Below are 22669 nucleotides of genomic sequence, written 5' to 3'. Positions count from 1 at the left end.
AGCAAACACCTCCCAGGCAGACAGGGGAACATGGACACACGTGTACCTGCCACCACACCCACCTGTGCAAGTACCTGCACCCTCGAGTGCTGCCCTGGGGATTAAAGGGAACCGCTGGGCTCGCTCGTGCTTTCACTGCATTTTATTGAACAACATCTTATTTTCCAATGGTATTTAAATGCAGAAGCTCCAACGTGTTCCAAATCTGCCTAGCACAGAGGGAACACAGGAAAAACAAAAATCCTTCCAAAGCCAAACTAAGAACTTGTACCGACTCTGTCAAGGCAATTAAATAAGCCAAAGGTTCATTTCTCTTCTCAAACAAGAGGTAGGGAGGCCCCGGGAGGAGGAAATACTGGCACATCTCCTTGCAGCACCTGCTTTAGATTAATTTCAAGAGAGATGAGGAGGTTGCTGTAATCCACGTGATGGAGGATCCAGTCAGGCAAAGGCAAAGCCTCCCAAAGGCAAAGGGGGATCCCAGTGTGCGTGTGGGGGGCGTTCCAGATGAGGTTTTCACAGTCTCTGTATTATCCAAAGTTATGAAAGGGGCTCGGGAGTAGACAAACGCTGTCACAGTATCAAAAAGCCAATCAAAAACGATTCTGCTAGAGAGAACAGTGCCGTTGGCACAGGACAGACCGTTCCGCCGGGTCCCGATCCAGCCGGCCCCGCGTGCCTGGGAACGGCTGCGGAGGTAGTTTGCTCACACGGTGACCTTCTCCATGACACTGTCCGTGACGTGCACCTCGTCACCCTGCACCGTCACCGTGGCCGACTGGCCGCAGATGTGCTGGTGGTCCTTCCAGTCCTGCGAGGGGAGAGCAGAGGGCGAGGCCATCAAGGGAACAGGCCCTTGGAAAAGCCACTGTGTGGGAAGCGCTTTCTCCAGCACAGGTGGGAGCAGCAGGTCTCCAGTGCCCCACAAACCAGACCAATGATGGAGGGGAAAGGAGCCACACACTGGGCCAATATCAGAGGTGGAATTGGACTAAGCGGAATGTTACCTTGATTTTTTGGATCACCTTTGGGAAGGTGTGTGCAAACCCTGGGACCTTCCCTACCCTTTTAACCCTGTCCCGACTTGCAGACCTGCCCCATGACTACAGCCTTGCTGGTGATCCCACTGGCAGGGGGTTTGGAATGCTTGACCCACGCAGGATTCTGTGCTGGCTGCCCAGTTCTGCTCCATCAGGTGACTCTCCCAAGGGTCCCACAGCCCTCTCCAGGGACCTGGATCCCGACTCCCAGCCATGCCATACCTTCCGCTGGCAGAACGTGGAGCAGTAGTTGACTTTGTGGCACCCCGTGCACTCGTTGGTGGCCTCCCGCCCGCAGTTGACACAGGATTGCTGTGGGAAGGGACAGAGAGTGACCGTGTCACACGGAGCCACCCCAGCGAGGTCACCGAGGGGCTGTGACCTGCTGGAATGTGGGAGCAGTGGGAAAGCCCCTGCTTCCCAAAATACACTCAGCACACCAACGCAAAACAGGCCCAGTGGCTCATGGATACGCCCTCAGAGACCTGCTCTCCTGCTGCTGTAGCAAGGATCATTTTGGAAAATGGAATGCACCTCTGTTTTCCTTTCTATCAGGCAGGAAGCCCTTCAAAACCATGGGTGGGACACTGAGTGGTCATGGAAATCCATCCCCACTACCTCAGGGATACATCCCTCCATAGGGGTCAGGTAGCTGCAGGCTTCTGCAGGAGTTGAGTGTATCCCAAACAGCCATGTCAGGCTGTGCCCAGCCTGTTCACAGCCAAACTCTGAGTTTATCCCAAATTGAAAGGTTTAAGGCAGATTTCATTGGTGGCTTTGTTGGGTTTATAATACTGTGTATGTCAGAGAGAGGGTCTGAGGAAGGACAACAGGAGTAGGAGTAAGGATGGGACTCCTCAGCTTAATCATTCCTTGGTTTTAGAGAGGAAAAAAGGATTTATTACTTTGCCAGTCAGCAGCATGACTGCATAAGGAGTGTCCCAACAGGGAAAAAGGAGTCAAATGAAGAAGGCTCTAACAGGAGCAAGGATTTAAATCCAGAAGCAAGGTGAGAGAGGATACATGGGAGAAAAATCACACCTGCTATTTAGGGGATGCTTTTGTGTCTATCGCTTTAATCCTACCTCAGTGACATCAATTAACATAACCTGTATATTTAGGTGGAAACATCATTGAACTGCCACCAAATAAGCACTTCACAGAGCATTCCAGCTTCCAGCTCATTAAACTCCTGACAAATCATTAGCACTTGGAGCAGCAGCGGCAGGAAGCGTTGCTGGGCTGTGAAAGTATCCTGGGCTCCTGAGTTCCTCAGGCTCCTTTTCTCCTTTGAGCACGAGCACCCCCAAATCAGTGTCCTGATTAACACCCCACTCATCACACCCCCTGTTCACACCTTCCATGTACCTGCAGTGAACAGCTGGTGTGACTGAACTGTGTTTGTGCTCCTGATGTACAGCCGGAGATTTGGGACACCAGAAATGCCTTAAAGCTGCAAGGTGGGACTTGCAAAGCCTGTCCTGAGGGGACACTTGACTGGGGCTGTTTGTCACCTGTACAGGTACTGGAAAACTTGGGAAACACACTGTATGTGTGTGCAGTTGTACCCAGAGGTCTGAGGGACAACTGAGTAACACACACAGCTCTGAGGGCTTCAGTCCTGGGTCCTGAACTAACTCCCATTTCGAAAGCCAGAGGGAATTGTGGAGTTATGAAAACCAGCTCACAGGACAGAAAGGAAGCAAGTTCTCTTCCTGCCAGAGCTCAGTGACAGCCACCCAGCAGAGCTGCAGCACCACCACTCAGAGGTGAGTGAGACTCAGGAACCTGGCTGGGTGACAATGGAGGAGTGTGGAAAGCTGGAAGGCTTGGGAAAGGGAAGACACTGCTTGGAGCAATGGGAAGGCTCAGCTCTGTGCCAGCACAGGATTCTGTGGCAATGACAAACTGAAATGGAGCGAGGCAAAGACCAAAAGACTCTGCAACGCACGAGACGTCCCCAGCTTACCTTGATGATGATTTCTGTTTTCCCATCCACATCCTCTGTTTGTTGGAATAACTGGCTCTGGTATTGCTGCAAGGAAGACACACCAGACATGTCATTTCCCAGCTGGAGTGTGATGTGAGGGGTTGCCTTGCCATGCTCGGCAAGGGGGGACAGGAGTCCCAAACCAATGAAATCCAAACCCAATCCCAAATGGACTGTGTGCTAACCCTGGCCTAAATGTATTGGGAACAGTTAAAAAGTACAAAAACATCTGAACTCCCACCTCCAGGCAAAGCAGGTTCACCCAGGAGTTTGACCCAACATATAAGGAGATTAAAGGCTTAATTTACAAGTGTATGACCCGACAGCACAGTATTTATTCTCCTGTGAAACCATGACCTTCAAAACCTCTATGTTACCATGACATAAACTGAGTTAAAAAGCTCCAGGCAGACGGAGGCGGTGGCAGGGAAACCTCTTGCTGTGGCCTGCGAGGGTGGGGTTGGGTTCTGCCTGATCTGACAAGGCAATTCCAGCCATGCACAAACCACAGAGGAGGAAAAGGTGTGATAAGAGAGAGGATCAAGCCAGACACATCCAGCCCTCTCACAAAAACAGCTCCAGAAAACCGATAACCTCCAATTCCCAACTGTTTCCCGGCTCCTTTGGAGGACACAAGCCTCTGTTTGCTGACCAGAGCCACATGTCTTAACTGCCCGACCCTTTTCGGTTCATTTCACACTCTCCAGCCCTGAATTGGTTTAATCTTTCTAAAATCCAATTCAGATGCCCCAGCTGTTTGCTGACTTAATCTTCCACCTTGCTTTCAAACGAGCTGGGCTCCGGAGCCATCACTGCTTTGCCAAGGGCTATTCCAATTAAAACACTCAACACTGATTCTCTTCAATTTATACAGAATATCCACTTAACACATTTCCTGAATATCTTTATTATCCCCCAGCAATTCTGGCACAGAATTTAGCAAGTTCGTGTATTCTCCCCATCCTAAAGTTTATCTGATATAAACAATGGCTCAATGCACACTCAAAAAAATTCCATTGCTCAAGCACAGAGGCCCCTGTGTTAGTCCTGTCTTTAATCTGTTCATTTTGGGCTTGACCTACAAATGTCAAATATCTTTTGCAAGACACAGAGAGCCTTTGTTGCCCCTTTTCCTAAATGTCCTTCCCTTACCAAAAAATGCAGTAAAGACATCACTGGGATAGTAATCAAGGGATCAGATACTCAGTGTGGAGAACTGTTTCTTAACAGCCACAAGAAGTTCTGCCAGAGCAGTTGTATTTAACTAATCCCACACAAAATGCTGCAATTCAGAACAACCTTACAAATATCTCAGCATTTTCAATTTTTGCAATATCCTGACGCATTTTGGAAGTTCATATAAACATGGAGCCGAAGGGCTCATGGTTTGCTTTTCTTTCAGGATGTCATTCCCCACACCTTCTAAGTAACACACGTGTAACTTTACTCAGAGGATCCTAACAGCTTTCCCAGACAAGGATTTGGTGCCCACACTCCATATATTTACAGACAGCTGATGGGAGAGCTCAGCATCGTGACACCAGTGTGCACAACCAGCTTGCTGCCCACAGCTCCTGGAATCCCCGAGCACTCCATTCCTTTCCCCAGGACACAAACAACTCAGAAAGATTTCTCTTGCTAACACTGCTCTCCAGGCCTGGAGAAACAAATTTCTAAGGGCTGCCACTGTTCCAGGCAGGAGCTGCTCTGCCCATCCCTCGGCCCCAGAGGCGCCCCATGCACAGTTACCTCCTTCCTCTCCACGTCCGCCTGGATCTTGGCCTGTGTGACGGCGGCCTCTCGGAAGGAGGAGCTGGCCTGCTTGGCCTGCTCGATCAGGGTCTTCAGCTGCTGGGCGGTGCTGAGCAGGGAGTTGACCATCTCCTCCAGGTAGAGCCAGCTCCGCTGCTCCGTCACCTCCAGCCCGTTCACCACCGACGGCGACATGGCCTTGGTGGGGGTCGTGGGGGGCACGGCCAGGGCGGGGAGAGAGGTTAACACTGGGGACAAACCAAACAACAACAGACACACAGTTAGGGGGTTTGATTCCCAGAAAGCAGGGGGTTGGAGGAGTGTGGGGGGGTTCTTCTGCGTTGTTCAGTTTCTTTTTTAAAATATGGTCTGAGGAATTTCCAGTCCAAGAAGTTTTTGCTAAACAGAGCTTTTCTCCTGCAACCCAAAGTGCGGGTCTGTGCAGAACAAGCCCTTGGGCACTCTCAAACCCCCAGGACAAGAACATCTCCTCATGACCCCCGTTTGCTCTGGGAAGGGTTTAACACCTCCCAGCGGTGCTGTGGACAAGCACAATTAAGTGGTGAAAGCAGCATTCCCAGGGACTCCACCACTGGCAACAACGTTTCCCTCAGCCACGGCTAGGAAAGGTTACAGTAAGTCACTCAGTGATCCAGCACTTTACAGTGTCCCTACCCAGATGCCCATTCTCAGGCTGCAAACCCACAAAACTCAGGCACTGATCCCCATCACGCTCCCTGCGCTTCCCGAATCCTGACCTGGACCATAACCCTGGCCTGACACTGGAATAAACCCGACAGTCACCACCACCTCAAGGTGAGTGTATTCCAAACATGCACTTCCCAAAACCACGGGCTGGGGACTCCTTTAAAAACACAGCAGTTACTGTGTCACTAAAAGAGCTCCTTTTTGCAACATAAGGTTTGCATGTACGCTGGGAGATCATGGAATGAGGAAATTAAATCCAGATCCAGGAACTCCACAATACACAGTGTAAACTCAGCTTAGGTAACATTCCAGGAAGAAATGTTATCTGGCTTTACTTTTCCAAAATATAACTTGAGCAATAAATACTCACCATCTGCCATAAAGTTCAGTCTAAGACATTCACATCTACCAACACCTGACCTCCACATTCCTTACCAAATTGTTTACTAGAAAAAGGAAGGTACCACCAACTTTGGGGCTGTGCAGAGTTATTACCCCAAAATCTCCCCCCAGTCTGGCAGGCAGCTGGTCCTGCAGCTCTCCCAGTGCTGCTGGTACTGAAGATAAAGCAGTGACAGTGTCCCTCAGGATCTGCAGCACGACCAGGGAGCGCCAGCTCCGCTGCCTCTGGTGGATCTCTGACCAGTGTTCTCACTAAAAGGGACCATTATCGGAGCCAGATGTTGTTCCTTGGAACCAGAGTTAAGAAATTTACTGAACAGGGAGTTCTTGAACAAAATGTAGAGGGGCTCAAGTGTCTGAAAGTCACTTCAGTGTCATTTACTTCAGAGGCACATGTAAGGAGTGCCCTGAACACACCTTCCTGCTCCCAGCTGCCATTCCAGCAGTTCCACTGGCAGTGACCCTCTCCTTAGAAAAGCATCTGCAGATAAACCAGCTTTCTTACAAGACAGCACTGAACACTGAGTAACGTACAAGGCAGTGACTAATTTAGCCTTTTTTAACCCTTTTCACCTACCACCTGGTAGTTGTTCATGGAATCAGTAAAAGCTGGAAGAATCCAACACTGATCTGGACAGAGAGAACAAGCCCCAACCCCAGGTAGGTCACTGTCAGGTGTGTGACCTTTCCTTGCCAGCTCCCCACACAGGTACACAGACATTTCATGGCAAATGCCCTTAATTAAAACAGTAATTTCAATCAATCTGCACATGAGGGGTGTGGAACTATTTGCACTTAGATATGAGTATGAGATAAATGGGTCTTTTTTATCAGTGTCTGTTTGCAGAAGAGCCTTTTCCACTCTCCATTTCCAGTACAATATTTGTCCCAGTGTGGCATTTGATAACATATCACACAGGAATTACTTCTGACTTCTCATTCTGGAACAGGTACAGGAGGCAAGAGAAAGTATTCACTGGTGAAAAAACAATCAGTGTTTAATTAGTAACATCAAGATCTAAGTCTTAAACCCAACAAGATGTGACTCTGGACAGCAGGAATATGCTGTGCTGCTCCGAGTAAACAGATAAAGGTAATTCAGAGGGGATGGAAAATTGACACCAAACCTGCCCAAAACTACCTCCAGCAAGTACCCCTGGAGTAATAAAGACATGGGAGAATGTCTAGAAAAGCTTCTGTGGATTTTGAAGGGGTTGGTCTCAGATTGAGCACTAAATCAATGTTGAGCCACAGTGCCCAACAGGGACAAAAGCCTGGAAGCAAGAGCCTTAGGGAAGGGAGGGAGTGCAAGATGATGCAGGCAGCAGGATCACAGCAGCCTCCTCTGTTAGAAACCAACATATCAAAGTTCTCAATAAGGAGTGAAAAACTCCCCACAGAGGGGAAATCTGCTTGTCTAAATCCTAATAACTGTAAAACTCACAAGTGAAACAGAGCCAAGTTTAATTTCCTGCCTCAGTCTTTACCTTTGCTGAGAAGGATCAGAGGAAAGTCAAGCCCAGTGAAGTGTCTCACCTGCTGGACAGCAAACGTACCGATTTTGGGGTGAGACGTCGGCAGCGCAGCCTCGGGGAAGGGGGAGATCTGGCAGTTGTCCTGGTAACTGGGGTAGTGGGGCTCTGGATGGGACACCCGGCAAGGCTGCTGGACGTTGGTGTCCTGAACTGCAGGAGGACAAGGACGTTGGGAATCACTGTCTAACACACCTGGCAGGTGTTTCTTACACTGCTTTCATCCCCATGTTTTTACATTTTATACAAGTTCCTACACTCTGTGGTAATTCCCAAGAGTTGGAAATGAGAAATGGCAGCACGATCTCACACAGTCAGCAAACAAGGCAGCCTGGTCTTCATTCCAACAGGCTTTACTTTTAGAGCCACAGGTTCCCTGGTTCCCTCCCACACATCTACATACCCACAATAACCCCAGGGCTCCAAACTCCCGTTCTTGGAGCAGAATCATTCCCTCAGCAGAGCCGACACCCCAAAGCATGACTCAAACCGCAGTAACTGAAACGTACGTCTTGCATTTATACTTTGATTTCTGCTGGCACTGAGATGAGCATAAACCAGCCCCCTCCTGCCCCTTCCCACGGCTGCCCAGGACACAAAGCCCTGGCTCTTACCTGTGGCCCCAGTGAAGACGTCCCCCTGGGCCGGGCTCTCCGAGATGATGGCCGTGGCCTCCACGGTGGACGCGCGGTCGAAGGTCAGCGCCCCCGAGGTCGTGATCTGTCCAGAGGGAGTCACGGTGACTGGAAATATTAAAGCACTCTCATCATTCACACTCAGGGCAGGGCCCACAGCTGCCCAGCTGTTGATATCCCTGTGCTGCACCATCCAGAGTCAGGGGACTCACAGACCACTGGCCTGTGATAACCCAGTTTGGATCACACCTACGACCAGCGCAGCTGGAAATGGGAATAAAAGCCCTGGTGGACTTCTGAAGGCTCTGCTGTCCTTCCAGGTTATTCTCTGGGGGTACAAGGCTGGAACATTAATTTACAACGTAACACCTCTCAAATCACCACATTTTCAGTTATTTTATGAGCCATAACTTAACACCTCTCATAAAGGTTCAGTGAGGCCACAAACCCCATCAGTTTCTGGCTGATCCTAATTTATGACAATCTTAGCAAGAGTGATTCTTGCTACTTAAATCAACATAAAAACCTGTGGATAACAACTAATTCCACGACAGCTGGACAATTTTAGCTGTTTATCTACACACAGTGACAGAATGTGCTTGGCCAGTGCAAGCAACAGGGCACAAAATCCTTTTGGATGATTATACCTGAGCAGCTCCAGAATATTAAAAGCCCTTTTTAAACAGGACTAATTACCTGGCACCATTAACTGGCAATGGGCTGATGCCATGGCACACTGCTCTGCCACAAGGATCTTTTCCCAAACAATAATTCAGTTTTTAGATATTGTGGCTACAAATCCATGGTTAGTGAAGTATGTGGCCCCCAAAACGAGCAGTTGTCTCTCCCAAAGCCAGCACAAGGGAATGTGCAGCCTCGCAGCACCTCACTTAACAAACCAATACAGATTAAACATATCTGGGGATTAAAAAAACCAAACCCACAAAACAACTCTGCAGAACCCTTGTGTGTTTCTCCTCCTACTGTTGCTGATGATCTAACCCTACTTTTTTGTTCCTATTTTTGGATTTCTGCTGCTTCCTCCTGGATTCACTTTGCACTGTTACAGCCCAGATGATGCCAGAGCACCGAGGGCAGGAGGACACGTGGATGTGACTGGGAATGTGTGAGCTGGATGAGCTTGCACATTAATTTCTGCTCTCACACAGATGGTTTGCCAATCAAACCAGTAACAAAGCGTGTGCTGGGTGCTGGAGAGGGACGTGCAGATGAAAGTGTCACCTTCTGCCTCCTTCATTAGCGACTTTCAGGCTGGGCACCTCATCCCAGCTGCTTCCAGCCTTTGTTTCTACGTATTGCAAGGAACAGCACAAATCTTACTCCAGCTTCTGAGGGACAAAAAGCAGCTCAGGGGATGGAATGGGGATTTCTGGCAGAGCAGAAAAGGGCCAGCCTTCTCCACAACCTAATTCCAGCAGGAAATTTCCCAACTGTTATTTGTGAAAAATCTACTTGAAACCCACTGTGGATCAAGGCCAGGACTCCACAATTCCCCCCACACTGCTGGGCTGAGAGCAGGTACAGGGGGGAATATAACCATGGAATCATAGAATCCTGGGATGGTTTGGGTTGGAAGGGACCTTCAAGTTCATCTTGTTCCATCCCCTGCCATGGCCAGGGACACCTTTCACCTTCCCCATCCAACCTGGCCTGGAACACTTCCAGGAAGGGGGCAAAATCCAAAGCTCTTTCAGCACAAAATATAAAACCTCCTGTTCACTGCACAAAGATGTGATGATGCTTAAACCCGAGTTTCCTGGAGGTCTAGAGCTGTACTTTTTCCTACTCAGCTTGTGTCCAGATGTGACAACACTGTGCTACTTTCTATAAAATGGGAAGTGACACTGAGCCAATAAAACTGTCCAATGAAAAGGATATGGCCAAAAAAAAAGGGCCATTTTTCTCAGCTGGACAGTTCCAAGGGGCCACTAACAGACATAAAATACCTAGTGTGGCAATTTCTCACCAAGGAAGGGAAGCAATTTTCAGCAGGAGAAAAGAACCTACACGTGGTTGCAGCCGTGGCAGGAAGCAGAGTGATGTTTTTGGAGCAATTCTTCTTCACTGGAGTTGCAGGCATTTCATTTTCCTTTTTCCGCCTTTTATACGGCACAAAGAGTCGAATGGGGCCACTCTGGGCAGAACACAAGGAAAAGGAGAAGGAAGGAAAAAAAGAGAAGGCATTAACTGAGGTACCTCTTTGGAGACATTGGGTTTACCCTCCTCTTTCCAGGAACAGCAGCACAGATCCCCATGGATGACGTGTGGTTGGCAACAACTGACCAAAGAACTTACAGTTCTCCAGACCAAAAGAACTTGGGGAAAAAAAAGTTAAACTCAGCTCCTTCCAGCTGAAGAGCCACAAATCCAGCCTCTTCCAACTATTTTTTAAGGAGCAGAACTGGGCAAATAATTGACTGCTGGCCGAGGTGGTGGAAGAGAAGAGAACAAGAGTGAGGAGAAGAGAGGAAGCAGTTCCAGGCTTGGAAACAAGGAAATCAGTCAGTTCATAGCAGAAAAGAAATGCAAAACATCAAGCCAAGCTAAAGCCTTCTGCTTTCAGGATTTTAACCTCATTTTTTGAAACAAACAAGCAAAAAATCAAACTCCAAACAAACCAACCAAGAACCCCAAGCAGTTTTGAGATGAAAATATAGCTCCATCATAAGAGTATTATGTTACTTACTTACAAAAATATTTTTCCAACTCAAAACATTGTGAAATTTGAGTCAAAAATCACAAATAGTATTGGTATTCCCCAAAGGCATTTTACATAAATATATTATTTAGAAAGAGAAAAAAAAATGAAAAAGCACTAACTATGATCCAGTTTTACTGAGGCTGCTCCACAATAGCTCCAGCAGTTCCTTATCTCCTTTCTCCACAGAGCAGGGACAAAGCACTTGTGCCCATTCCCAGGGCACTCATGACCTGCTCGCCAAGGGCTGTGGCAGTTAATTTTTCAAACTCAACTAATTAGTTTATAAACTGATGGATGTAAAACCTCCAACTCACCAGTGTCATGTCGTCGCAGCAAGCGGCACAAGTACACGAGGCAGCGTGAGGATTTAAAATCCCATCCTGGAATGAGAAGTGACCAGCTCAGCACTGGAGTCACCAAAATCACCGAGAACACACCTGTGTTCTCCCAAAACAGCTCGATGGCTCCCAGGGAGAGGTACTCCCTGCCTCCTGGACCCTCTGCAGTAACAGAGGCCAGGTCCTCACACTGCAGCCATGGGGTGAGAGCTGGGGGAGAACAAAGGAAAACCAAACCATTTCCACACCAAAAGGCCAGGATATGTGAATCTGAGGCTTTATTTCTGCCCAAGCAGAAATCACCTGTCAGCCTGATGGCAATGCAGGAGTACTGCAGGAAATAAAGGATCCAAATACTCAATAAATGGCACAAGTGAAGAATGCGGGTGTCAGGCAAACAGAATGGAGATCTCACAGTGACAACTCAATTCCTGTGACACAGCTCAAGGCTGGGTTTCACCGCGCAGAAACTCCAGCCCCTTTCCAGCACAAGCAAGATTCCCAGTGTGCTGTTTGAGACGCATCTAGAAAAACTCCCCTCAGGCCACTGACTCCCCACCAGACCCAGCGTGGCTCCCGGTGCCAGCAGAGGCAGCCCCTGGCCCTGCCAGCCCCTTCCTGCAGAAGGGAGGGAGCCCAGGGAGCCTTACGTGGATAAGGCACTGCAGGGGCCGCCCGGCGTAGCGGATGCTCCTCTTCCAGTCCTTGCTGCTGGCTCGGCCCGCCATGGCCTCGAACTCGGTGGGGCTGTACCAGTTGTCCCCCTGCTTGATGCACCTGCCACGGCCCCCTGAGACAAAGCAGCAAAACACACTGTTTAGTGCAGCTGAGGGGTCATGGAAATTGCTGGACAAAATAGCAGTTAATCCACAGCCATCACCAAATGTGCCCGTCTGCTGCTTCCCTTCGCTCTGGGACAACCACGTCCAATTACTGTCATGGCTGTGACAGTGACTGGGCACGTTAAGGGAACTCCAACTCTGCGCCTCAAAAGGCTACAAAAATTGCTCCTCCACAAGAAGGAAAAGTCTTTCTTGCGTAAACACCACGAATTTAAGCCTATTCTTAATTTACACTTAAATTTCTGGTCTTTCTGGTGATGAAGAAAACTCTCTGTCCATGAAGCAAGTGCTGTGCTGGACAGCCAGGCTGCTGCTTCTCCAGCTTCCCCACAAGGATAAGAGAGAAGAGGAGGAGCTCAGGAGCCCTGTGAGGAGACAAATTCTCCATTTTCATTCCAGCAGGGATTCTTTAGAGCTTTGTAGAAACACAAGTCTACTCCTCAGATGAAAAAAACGTTAGAGGAGTTGGCCTGTTACTGAGGACACTCACTGCATGGCAGCCTGGATCCCCACAGATTTAAGAAAAAGTTAAAAAGCCTCTGAAGAATGAGCAAAACAGATGAGAACAATAATATCAAAAGGCACTGGGTTGGCTTGGAAACTGTCTTTTTTTTTTTCCTCTCACAGTCAGCCCTTAAGAAGAGCCTGATGAAAAGAAGAGTGTAGAAGGAGCTGTCCCACTCCTCCCCCAGGCCGTAGTTACCTGAGCCGAGCCTGTTCTTGTACAGAATGCCACTGATATTCCGGCACCTCACCGGGAGCTCGTTCTCGTACACAGATGGGTCCCAGTTGTACTTGGTCCCAGTTTTCCCTTGGACAGTTGTTAACGGGGTAGGAGGAGACTGGGGTCCTTGGAGAAAAGAGAGAAGAGAAAAGAAAGGTGACAGCAACCAAAAAGAAGAGTGGCTGTTCCATGTCACAGCTGGGCTGGGGCAGCAGGCCCAGGGGACTGGAGCAGCTGGAACATCCCCACAGAGGTGCACCACAAAAAATTCGTCTTGAACCAACTGAAAAGGACTGAAAATTCAGCAAACTGCACCAGAGGAAACAGGCTCTAACAGGAAATAAACGCTGAGGTTATACCCTGACCCTTACACCACCTGTAAGCTGTGGTGTAAGGAGCTGGCTGGATCTTCCCCTTCCCAGGGCCTATCCTGCGAGGAGTTCGTGCCACCTTGTGGGCAGCAAGGAAACTGCCAAGCAGCCCTGAACAAAACCCCAGCGGATGGAGACACTAAAATATCAGCAAGTGGTCTGAATGGAGACAAAAATGTATTCCAGGACCCTCTAAAACAAACCCACGTGCAGAACTGGCAGACTCGTATTTTTATTGTCCACGTTAAAAGGATTCCTGTGCCCTCGGGGGTGGGATGGGTGTAGGAAGCCCAGCAGCAGGGTAAGATTTTTCAAGCAGCTTCTTTGCCAGGGTCAGGGCAAAGGGTGAGGAAATGAAATATATTTCTGACAGAAAAAAAAAAATAGCCAAGTTCTTGTACTCCCAAGAAATACTGTGTGAGGACTTGACACCTTAAAGGTCTTTTCCCACCTAAACAATTTGATGGTTGTAAGTGGGGACAAACGATCCTTACAATATTCTGCCCATGTTTTTAAATCCTAGAAACACAGTGGAAGTGGAGAAGAAGGCATCCCCCAGAGAGAATGACCCCTAGGAGCAGATTGGCTCATACCTGGTGTGAGAGGTGCCGAAGGCCCCTTGATCCCGGTGGTTTCCACGATGCTCCCGTCCGTGTGCACCACGATCAGAGTGGCCTTCTCAGGGTTCAAGCTGTCCCCAATCTGGAGGGCTGTTCTCCCAGACTACAGAAGGAATTAGGAGTTTAAATTGATGAAAAGGGTTAAACACCAATAGATTTCAGTGTCCTCCAAGGGTACCCTAAAACTGCAATCAGTATGGCAGTTATTAGGTTAATTTTGGAGGTTTCGGCCAAGCAAATTCAAATGTTTCATGTTCCAGGTCACCAGTTCCATTACAGAACGAGTAGATGAGGGTGGAAAGGCAAAAAAAATAATGAATAAAAAACTGCATGTCCCCCAGCTAATGGGTTTGTGGCTTAAAGCCTGTATAGTGCAATAAAAACAGATGTTTGACCTTACTACAGCTCTTTATTTACACTGAGCAAGTGAGACTTTGCCAAGGCCCTCAGATGAAAGGCCAGACTTACCAACACGTGTCCTGAAATTGAAGCTGCATTGGCCACAGACGTGGTGAAAACATTGTCTGCAGAGGCCCCCACGTTGGCTACTGTCACTGTGGTGACTTCTGCAACGTAAAACAGGCATTAATTTAACATTTGGCTGCATCCAGAGAGCCTCATAAACAGCTAAAACACCAAATAAAAGTAACTGCACTTCCTTCTTCCTTCCTATTCTAAATTAATTTTATTTTTCATGACACCTGTAAGTTGTTATAAACACAATCATTGTGATTTTTATTAAGCTTTGGGTTGAATTGGCTTTAACCTCGAGGCAGTGACAGCTGCTATGAGCATGTGATGAACTAAAGGAAAAATGAATATCGTATCTGCACTTGGAACACCCCCAGGTGTGCTGCTTTTAATGAAAAGAGGGGTGACTGGCAAACGCCGGGATAAAGTGAACAACTGACTGTCCCTTTGCCATGTGTTAATACCCAGGGTGTCATTACCAGCTAGAAACTGCCCAAACTTACAGCCAAACGTCTCTGTGACGTTCAGCCTGGCTAAATTCTTACGGCCTGGCTAAAATCTCAGGGTTTTCATGTGCGGTGAGGGTGAATAACCAGCCGTAGCTGAGGCAGAGACGCCCAGCCGGGCACGGGGGCTCTGGGATGTTGTGGTAGCGCAGCTCGGCTGCAGCGCCCTGCGTGTTTGGGGCACTTTGTACCGGGACACAGACAATGTGACTGCAGGAGCTCCCGGCCCCGCGTGTGAGGGCGGAGTGTGGGCCGTGCCCAGGGCGGGGCGCTCCCGGGCCGTGAGGGAGCCCGGCGGGCCCGAGGAGCCGCTGCCCGCCCTGACCTGCGAAGGTCGGCGGCGGCGGCGCCTCGTCGGCGCTGGCATCGGAGGCGCTCCCATTCTCGATTGTTGCTCGGCGTCTGCCGCCATCACCGTGCACCGGCCTCCTCCTCCTCGGGCTCCCCTCCCTCGGCCGCTGCGCGCGGCTCCGTCTTGCTCTGCCGGCCCCGCGGCCAAGCCGAGCCGTGCGGCCCGCCGCTCGCCGTCGTTGTGCTCCATGCGCGGCCCGGGGGAGCCGGGCCCGGGGGCCGAGCCCTGCCCCGGGGTGAGGGTCCCGGGGTGAGGGTCCCGGCGGGTGGCTGAGCGAGGCGCGTTCGGGCCCGTCCGGCCGGTTTCCGAGGGCGCCCGAAGCCCCCGAGCCGCCGGGCGCCGCTCCCCCCGCATGGCAATGGGCGCGGCCGGCCGCGCGCCGGTCCCGCGGCGGGTACCTGACGGCGCGGGGGGAGCCGAGCCCGCTCGAGCGGCGGCCAGCCCCGAGCGGCGCGCCCGGCCCGCCGGCGGAGAGCCGAGCGCGTCGCAGCCGCCTTCCGATTCTCTGCGCGAAGGCGGTGCGCGAGAAAGAGCCGATCTGTGCCGAGTCCGCTCGATTCGCGCCCGAGCCGCTCGCCCGGCCCGCACGGAGACGCCCCGAACGGCAGCGCCCGATCTCCCGAAAGCGACCGAACCGGCCGAGCGCCTCGATCGCGCCGAAGCGGGGGGCGGGCGAGCGGCGCGCGGGAGCTTGCCGGCGAACGGCGGAGGACCGGGCGCGGGGCCGGGCGCTAAGATGGCGGCGGGGAGCCGAGGTGAGAGGTGTCGCGACAGCGACACGGAACAGCGGCCGGACACAAAGCCATTTCGGGGTCAGGTGGGAGGGCTCTCCCACGTGCGAGAGGGGACCTTCTCGCGGGCGGCACGACTAGAAGCGAGGCGGGGCCCCGGCGCCATATCGCGACAGCCCCGACACGCTGCGGAAAATCCCAGTGGCAGCGTGAGCAGGGCCTTGGCGCTTGTGCGGGATGGGGAGAACCTCTGTCCGCGGTCAAGCCACTGTCCTGAGCCCGAGAGACCCCCCCTGGAAAATCCAGACCTCGGCTTTACATCCCGAACCGTGGCATTGAGGGGCAGCTCCTCATTATTGGGCCAATTCTTTCAAAAGGGTCAGAGTTCTCTTCTAAAAATGTACATTAGTGGTCTGGGGAGACAGAACTGGTTTGGACAGGTTTTGGCACCCAAGCCCTGAAGGTTCCTGCCGCCGGGTTTGTGCAGGGAGGTGCCGGAGGTGCCGGCACCCGGAGGGATGCGCTTCCTGCGGAAAGTTAAACCGTTCTTTGAGGAAAGGGGTCACGGTCCGCCTCCGACCACCATTCCCAGTGTCACTCACAGTCAGCTCTAGAATCAGCACCAGCCCGGATCAATAATAAAGGTGGTGTTGGCGAAAATACCGAACTTTTACGCTCTGGTGGTTTAATAATCGCCTTTTCCAGGGGTGCTGGGCCTTTCCCTGTGGCATGTCCCGGTCTCCCCGAGGTGGCAGCACATCCTCAGGAACAGTGGCTGCCACCCTGGCCCGGGCTATGCCCCCTCCCGGTAAAGAACTGAGAGAATCAGGACTTAGAAATAAACCTGGGGAGGGAATTCCCTGAGGGAATTCACTCGGGGCTCGCTGTGTGAATTGTACCAGTGTGACTGACCCCCGGCACTGGTGCTGCAGCTGCAGGTGTGGATATCGAGTCAACACAGAATCATGGAATGGGTTGGGTGGGAAGGGACCTTCAAGCTCATCCAAGAACACCTTCTGCTAGCCCAGGTTGCTCCAAGCCCTGTCCAACCTGGCCTTGGACACTTCCAGGGATGGGGCAGCCACAGCTTCTCTGGGCAACCTGTGCCAGGGCCTCACCACCCTCACAGGGAAGGATTCCTTCCCAATATCCCAACTAACCCTGCCCTCTGGCAGTGGAAAGCCATTCCACCTGAGTCCCAAGCTGGACACCTTAACCAGGTGCCTGGAGTTCGTGGGGACTCGTTTGGGCCCAAGTGCATGAAACTGTGGTGATGAGGACATGGACCTCAGGGATCCCAGGACAAGGACGGGGATGTGACAGTGAAATGGCCTCTCACAGGTGGTTCTGCTTCCTCTGGAACAGAAATCCCAACTTTGCAATTCCTCGTGTGTCTGAGGCAGGCCGACAATATTAATGAGGAACTTTAATTAATGAGGTGCTGTAGGAGGTCAGTGCCATCTTTTTGCACCAGAATTTCATCTGGCTTTTACAGAAGATAATAAGGAAAACAGTGAAATGGATCGGTGGAAATCCTTGATTTGGTTTCTGTGGGCAATGGGAACACGCTGAGGTTTGACAGGGAATGACTTTGTGAAGGGAACCGGTTTGGAGGGATGGTGTTTGCAGGGATGGTGTGTGGAGGAGTGTTATTTAGGGGCACACAGGAGTCCTGTGTTCTCCGCAAACTTTCTCACAATTTACAAGCAAATGGTCCATTCTGGTTCCCATGTCTCCCTCCTTCCCGCATAGTTAGAGGGGATGAGGTGTCATCTGCTGGGAAAGGACAGGATGAACAAGTTCTGGATAATGCCTGTGCACTCCTTTAGGCTTTGAAGGAGCCTCAAGTTCCTCAGTGAAAGTGGCTTTTCCCAGCAGGGATTTCCCCCAAATTATTTTAGGCTTCATCTACTTGAAAAGGTTATTTTTGGAACCTGAACTCCAGGATCTGAGGAAATAGTAAATGTTCCAGTGAGCTGAAAAGAGAGATCCCTACAGCATCCTGGTACTGTTGCTTGAATGTTTCTGCTGCACTTCTGGTAAACATTTAGACTTATTTTCTTCTCTTTGTTTTCTCCTTCTCTGCGGAAAGGAAGAACTTCAGAGGTTGTATCCTTTCTGTACTGTTCCTCTCTCCGTGTGGGAATCCTTGGGAAGACTGGCAGAAGTGGATCCACATCTCCTGCCCAGGAAATCCGCACGGTGATGGGTTTGTGCTCCTGAGTTTTCCATCGGCACCATCCACAGGAAGCAGAACTGGTACCACATTTCTTCCATAGGAAGATGTTTCGTGCAGGTTTAGCTGGGATCTGGCCCTGCTGGGCTCCCACTCCTGCAGAAACCCCTTTAACCCCTTGCAGCCATGGCAGAGGACTGGAAGCCTCCTTCTGTCGTCACTTAACTCTCATTTTCTTAGGAAACAAGGCTAAAAGGTGGATTTATGGAGGGGTGGACACACCCCCATGCAGCACAGCTCACAGACAGCTGATGCAGCTCACAAGGGGTAGTAAAAGCAGCTCTCAGGGATATTTCCTCCTCTCTCATGGTAATTCACCCCACCTTTACTCCTGCCAGGATCCAGGTAACCTAGGAGGAGACACCCTCAGCTCCAGAGATTTCCATGCTTAGAACCTCTCTAGTAATTTTTTGCTCCACCTTCCTTCAACTGGAAAAACTCCCAAACCTGGTTCTGTGTTAATGAAATGAGCTGCTCTGGGAACTGGAATCCATCCAAGGCACGTGGGTGGGTTCAGGAGCGGGATGGGACGTTCCTCCAAAAGATGCTTGGGATGAAATCCCTGCTTGGAGATATTCAGAGGATCTGAGAAGGGCTGGGGGAGAGAGGGGAGTGAATTAAGTCAGTCTGTTTCTTAGGGATTTGCCTCTCAGAGTGGAGCTCTGGCCGTTCTCAGACAGGTGAGAGCACGGCTATTCCATGCTGTGGGCAGGAACAGGGCCTGGCTGCTGCACAGAGCCGCCTCTTCTCCAAACTCCCAGGAATTTGATGGACTGGAGGCTGCCAACCCTCTGTCAGCTTCCTTAAGGCTGACTAAGAGGTGTGGAATTTGCCTGGGGCCATGTAGACATGCACCCCCGTTTCCTCAGGCTGACAGATACCCGGCTACCAACCTAATAAAGTTCCTTAAAAAAAGGAACTAAAGCCAAGCCTGAAACAGCAAGCTTTTATCCCAGCTCCTGGTGTTTGCAGCCTCAAGTTCCTTCCTGCACCCTCCCCACAGGCCAGGCATAGCTGGACCATTCAGTATAAGAAGGCAGAGCAGTATATTTTGGGAAATGGTGATTTTATGGAATGGCTCCCGTCTCCTCTGAGAATCCTTAACAGCAGTTCTCAGCTGTCATCGCTTCCCTTACAGATCCTGTTCTATATAAATGGGATTTATTACATCTTCTACTTCTTGGCAACTCTTGCAATGATTGTTTACAAAAGTAAGTCGCAGGTAACCCAGAGCAGGCCTTGCTTGTGCACGGCTGGGCTTTGCCCTACTCCTGCTGTGGTTTCCTGCTCTATTTACCCCGGCTTATTCTCCAGGTCAAGTTTTCAGTTATCCAGATGATTTCCTGGCTCCTGATCTTGCCGTGCTTTTCCTTATGGCCATGCTGGAAGTGCCTCGACTGTACTTGGGTAGGTGATGTTATCCCTGCACCTTTTTGTGGAATAGAATCTTTAAACATGAATCGTTTGGAAATGGAGTCTGTGTCAAAACACGTCAGTTCAGCAGGTATTTGGAGACACCTGCACCTCTCCCTTCACTCCTGAAGCCTTGGGCCAGCGCCAACACCCTCCTTTCACTAAGACAACAGTGTGAAACAGCCTCCTGTCCAGAGCTTGCCAGAACTTCTTATAGTCCTTTTTTTAAAAAAACCAAATCACAGTTAAAATCTGCTTGATATTCCTAGGATGTTTATGCAGGGTGAGGCTCTTGAGTCCAGCTCACTGACTGTAGGGGGGGATTTATTCTGCTGCCTTAGAGCTCTCTGTGTATTCGCTTGGAGCCTGGTCCAGGAATAAAGGAGTGAGTTTCAACTCTAATGTAGTTAAACACCAAAATCTACTGAGACAAGCCTGGAAATAGGCTGCAAGGAAGAGATAAGTGCAGCTTCTCCACACTGACAGTCATTTGAAACAGGAACAGATTAGCAGGGAACAGAGAACTGTCTATATTGCCTAAGATGTGACAGCCAGGATTGGACTCTGGGTGTCACCGAGGTGTCCCACTGAGCAGGCGGCTGGGGGGAGGTTTGATGGTTGATTAAGAAACTGAGTGATCAGAAGGACTGCAGCTTCAGAACTGATTCTTGTGGTAAGAAAATGTGCCCTGACTGTGACTATCCACTGATTGCTCTTTATTTAGATTAACTTTGAGTCATTTCTCTGTTTTGAAATGGACTGTCCATTGGTGTTGGGTTTTGCTGTTAATTTGCTGGCAGAGCCTTGATTCAGGCTGGTATTTCAATGTATTCTGAGCCTCTGTAAGGCTCAGCAAGAGCAAGGTAATAACCAGAGCCTTTTTGAGCAGGAATATTCTGGAGTTATGGCTTGAGCTACTGTCAGAAAGAATCAGGCTCCTCTTGGCCTTTTGTTTCCTCACAGGTTGCAAGGGAAACCTGAGGGAGGAGGAGGCTCCGCTGGCGCTCAGCCTGGGGCTCACGGTGGGCAGTGTGGTGCTGAGCGTGTACCTGCTGGCCTGGCAGACCTACGTGCTGTGGGCAGACATTGTGCTCACGGCGGGGCTGCTCTGTGCCTACGGGCTGGAGTCGGGGCTCAAGGTCACGGCCATCGCTGCCTTCGTCAGCTGAGCCCAGCGCATCGCCTGCCACACAACAGTGGGCTTTCACTGCAAGGATTTAATTCTTTTGTATGGAGAACTTCTGTTTCAATTAGAAATTTTCAGGGCAGAGATGTCCCTGTGTGGCAGGTGAGACGTCCTGCCCAGCCCCTCCGTGACACTGTCCCGCTCGTGGCTTATTTATGGGCAAAGGATGAATCAGCCAAACCCTCAATGCTCTGGCATTCACCAGGGATCAATACTAAATACCCATTCCCAACACAGGACAGGAGCCAGCACATCATCCCTGCTGGGATGATGGGAGTTTTCATGGCACAGCAGCAACGTGCAGCCCAAGTGACACAGAAATGAACCAGGCCAGGACTGATTCCTGCCTCGCCGTTCACACGGCCGTCTTCGAGGGCACAGCTCCTCTGCTGCTCTCATTTGTGCTTCCAGACCTCAGTGGTAATTTCCCTGACTTTAGTAGGGCAGAACCTGGTGTATCCCAGCGGGAGACAGTGGAACTGGGTTTTGTGCATGCCCAGAGAGCTGAGCTGCGGGTTTGGGCTGCTGTTCTTACTGACATGGTGTGTGAGGGGATGTCTGGTTAGATATGATGGCCTCAAAATGAACAAAACCATTCACTGCTCACGCTGACTTCTGTCCTGTTTACAAGTCCAACAGAATGTTGGCAGGTGAATTCCTATTTGGTGTTAAACGTGTTGATTTCCACTATTCTGCAAAAATTACTACATTCAGGCCTTGTCTTTTAACTGAACAACTTGTGCAAATTCAGAGTTTTTTACTGTATCAAAAACATATGTTAATGAAAAGCTTGGGGAGTTTGTGGGGTTTTGAAGAAGCAGGTTTTATATTCAGAATTACCTATTTTTGTATTTATTTATTCATTCAAATAAATAATGGTTTAGATCTAAGGAGTGTTTGAAGTGCAGAGCATCTTGTTCAGATCCTTGGCTCCAGCTAAGCCACCCAAAGGAAGATGCGGGTGAGCTGGATGTGTGTGAAAGCCTCTTCTGATCCTGATCCTGCTGCTGTGTGTGGGCCCTTCTCCTGTCCTGGGAAGGTCTGAGCTAATTTGCACTCATCAGGGGCTAAAAATTGAGGGGTGCAGGCCTGAGGCACCTCAGCTTATGCTGCTCTTTGCTTCCTGGTGGTGGTAGAAGGGAACAAAAGGCACTGAAGTTCCTGAGGAAGGGCCCAAATTCATCCCTTGGTCATTCAGTGGTTGAACTTGATGATCTTAGAGGGCTTTTCCAACCTTAAGGATTCCAGTTCCTAAGGGGGGCTTACAAGAAGGCTGGAGAAGGACTTTTCGTAAGGGCCTGTTGTGACAGGACAAGGGGGAGTGGCTTTAAGCTGAAGGAGGGTGGGTTTAGATGAGATATTGGGAAGAAGTTCTCCCCTGTGAGGGTGAGGAGGCCCTGGCAGAGGTTGTGGCTGCCCCATCCCTGGAAGTGTCCAAGGCCAGGTTGGATGGGGCTTGGAGCAACCTGGGCTAGTGGAAGGTGTCCCTGCCCATGGCAGGGGGTGCTATGAGATGAGCTTGAAGGTCCCTTCCGACCCAAACCATTCCATGATTCAATTCCCAGGCCAGGTAACAGCAGGTTCTGTCCACATGACACCACTACAGTCACAATCAGAGTACCCATTGGCACAAATCCCCTTGGACAGATCCCATTCAGTCCGTGGCACAGCTGACCCTTTGCTGCACCCATGAAACAACATCTCAGCAGCAGAACTGGGGCTAAGGAGCACCCAGAGACTGAATCACCAAATGTTTCTGTGTTTAATCTGCTTGAATCGAGCCCCCACCTATTTGTCCTCCCAGATTTGTTTGGCATGATGGAATGTGCCATCACAAGCTTGTTGAGGAGTGACCAACATTCCGAGCTGTCCCTGCCCCTTAGCGAGCAAAACCCTTCCTGGACGGGGACAAATACCAGCACAAACTTTTCCTGGTGTTCACACCCGCCTTGCACAAAGGTCTGGCTGCAGAGCACCTGTCAGGCTCTAAAGGACACGCTGCCCAGTGGAATTTTTACCTGAATGCAGGTGATACAGCAGAGGGGGTCGCACAGGTCAGTGTTGAGTCGCAGCCTCCCTGCGGCACCTTCCCAGGGTG

General features: G+C 50.5%; 2 protein-coding genes across 2 annotated transcripts; one reads left to right on the top strand and one right to left on the bottom strand.

Annotated features, from left to right (window-relative positions):
• Nucleotides 1–127: 127 nt before the first annotated feature.
• On the bottom strand, nucleotides 128–22626 carry DEAF1 (DEAF1 transcription factor; the record flags this gene model as incomplete). Its single annotated transcript, XM_018083353.1, has 13 exons — nucleotides 128–811; nucleotides 1263–1352; nucleotides 3010–3075; nucleotides 4780–5030; nucleotides 7449–7577; nucleotides 8039–8167; nucleotides 10088–10214; nucleotides 11096–11161; nucleotides 11770–11909; nucleotides 12665–12811; nucleotides 13650–13779; nucleotides 14145–14242; nucleotides 22590–22626. Coding segments are annotated over 13 exons (1515 nt in total), but the record flags the coding sequence as incomplete, so codon positions are not given.
• TMEM80 (transmembrane protein 80) lies at nucleotides 15724–21473 on the top strand. Its single transcript, XM_029963778.1, has 5 exons — nucleotides 15724–15760; nucleotides 17829–17845; nucleotides 19090–19183; nucleotides 19287–19379; nucleotides 20349–21473. The coding sequence occupies exons 1-5, from the start codon at nucleotides 15742–15744 to the stop codon at nucleotides 20552–20554; spliced, it is 429 nt and encodes a 142-aa protein (XP_029819638.1). The 5' UTR covers nucleotides 15724–15741; the 3' UTR covers nucleotides 20555–21473.
• Nucleotides 22627–22669: the final 43 nt, after the last annotated feature.

The sequence above is a fragment of the Manacus vitellinus genome, unplaced genomic scaffold, assembly GCF_001715985.3.
Source record: "Manacus vitellinus isolate BGI_N305 unplaced genomic scaffold, ASM171598v3 scaffold_63_pilon, whole genome shotgun sequence".
NCBI classification, from domain to species: domain Eukaryota; kingdom Metazoa; phylum Chordata; class Aves; order Passeriformes; family Pipridae; genus Manacus; species Manacus vitellinus.
Note: the sequence above shows the minus strand (reverse complement) of the source record. Positions and strands in the feature narration are given on the sequence as shown.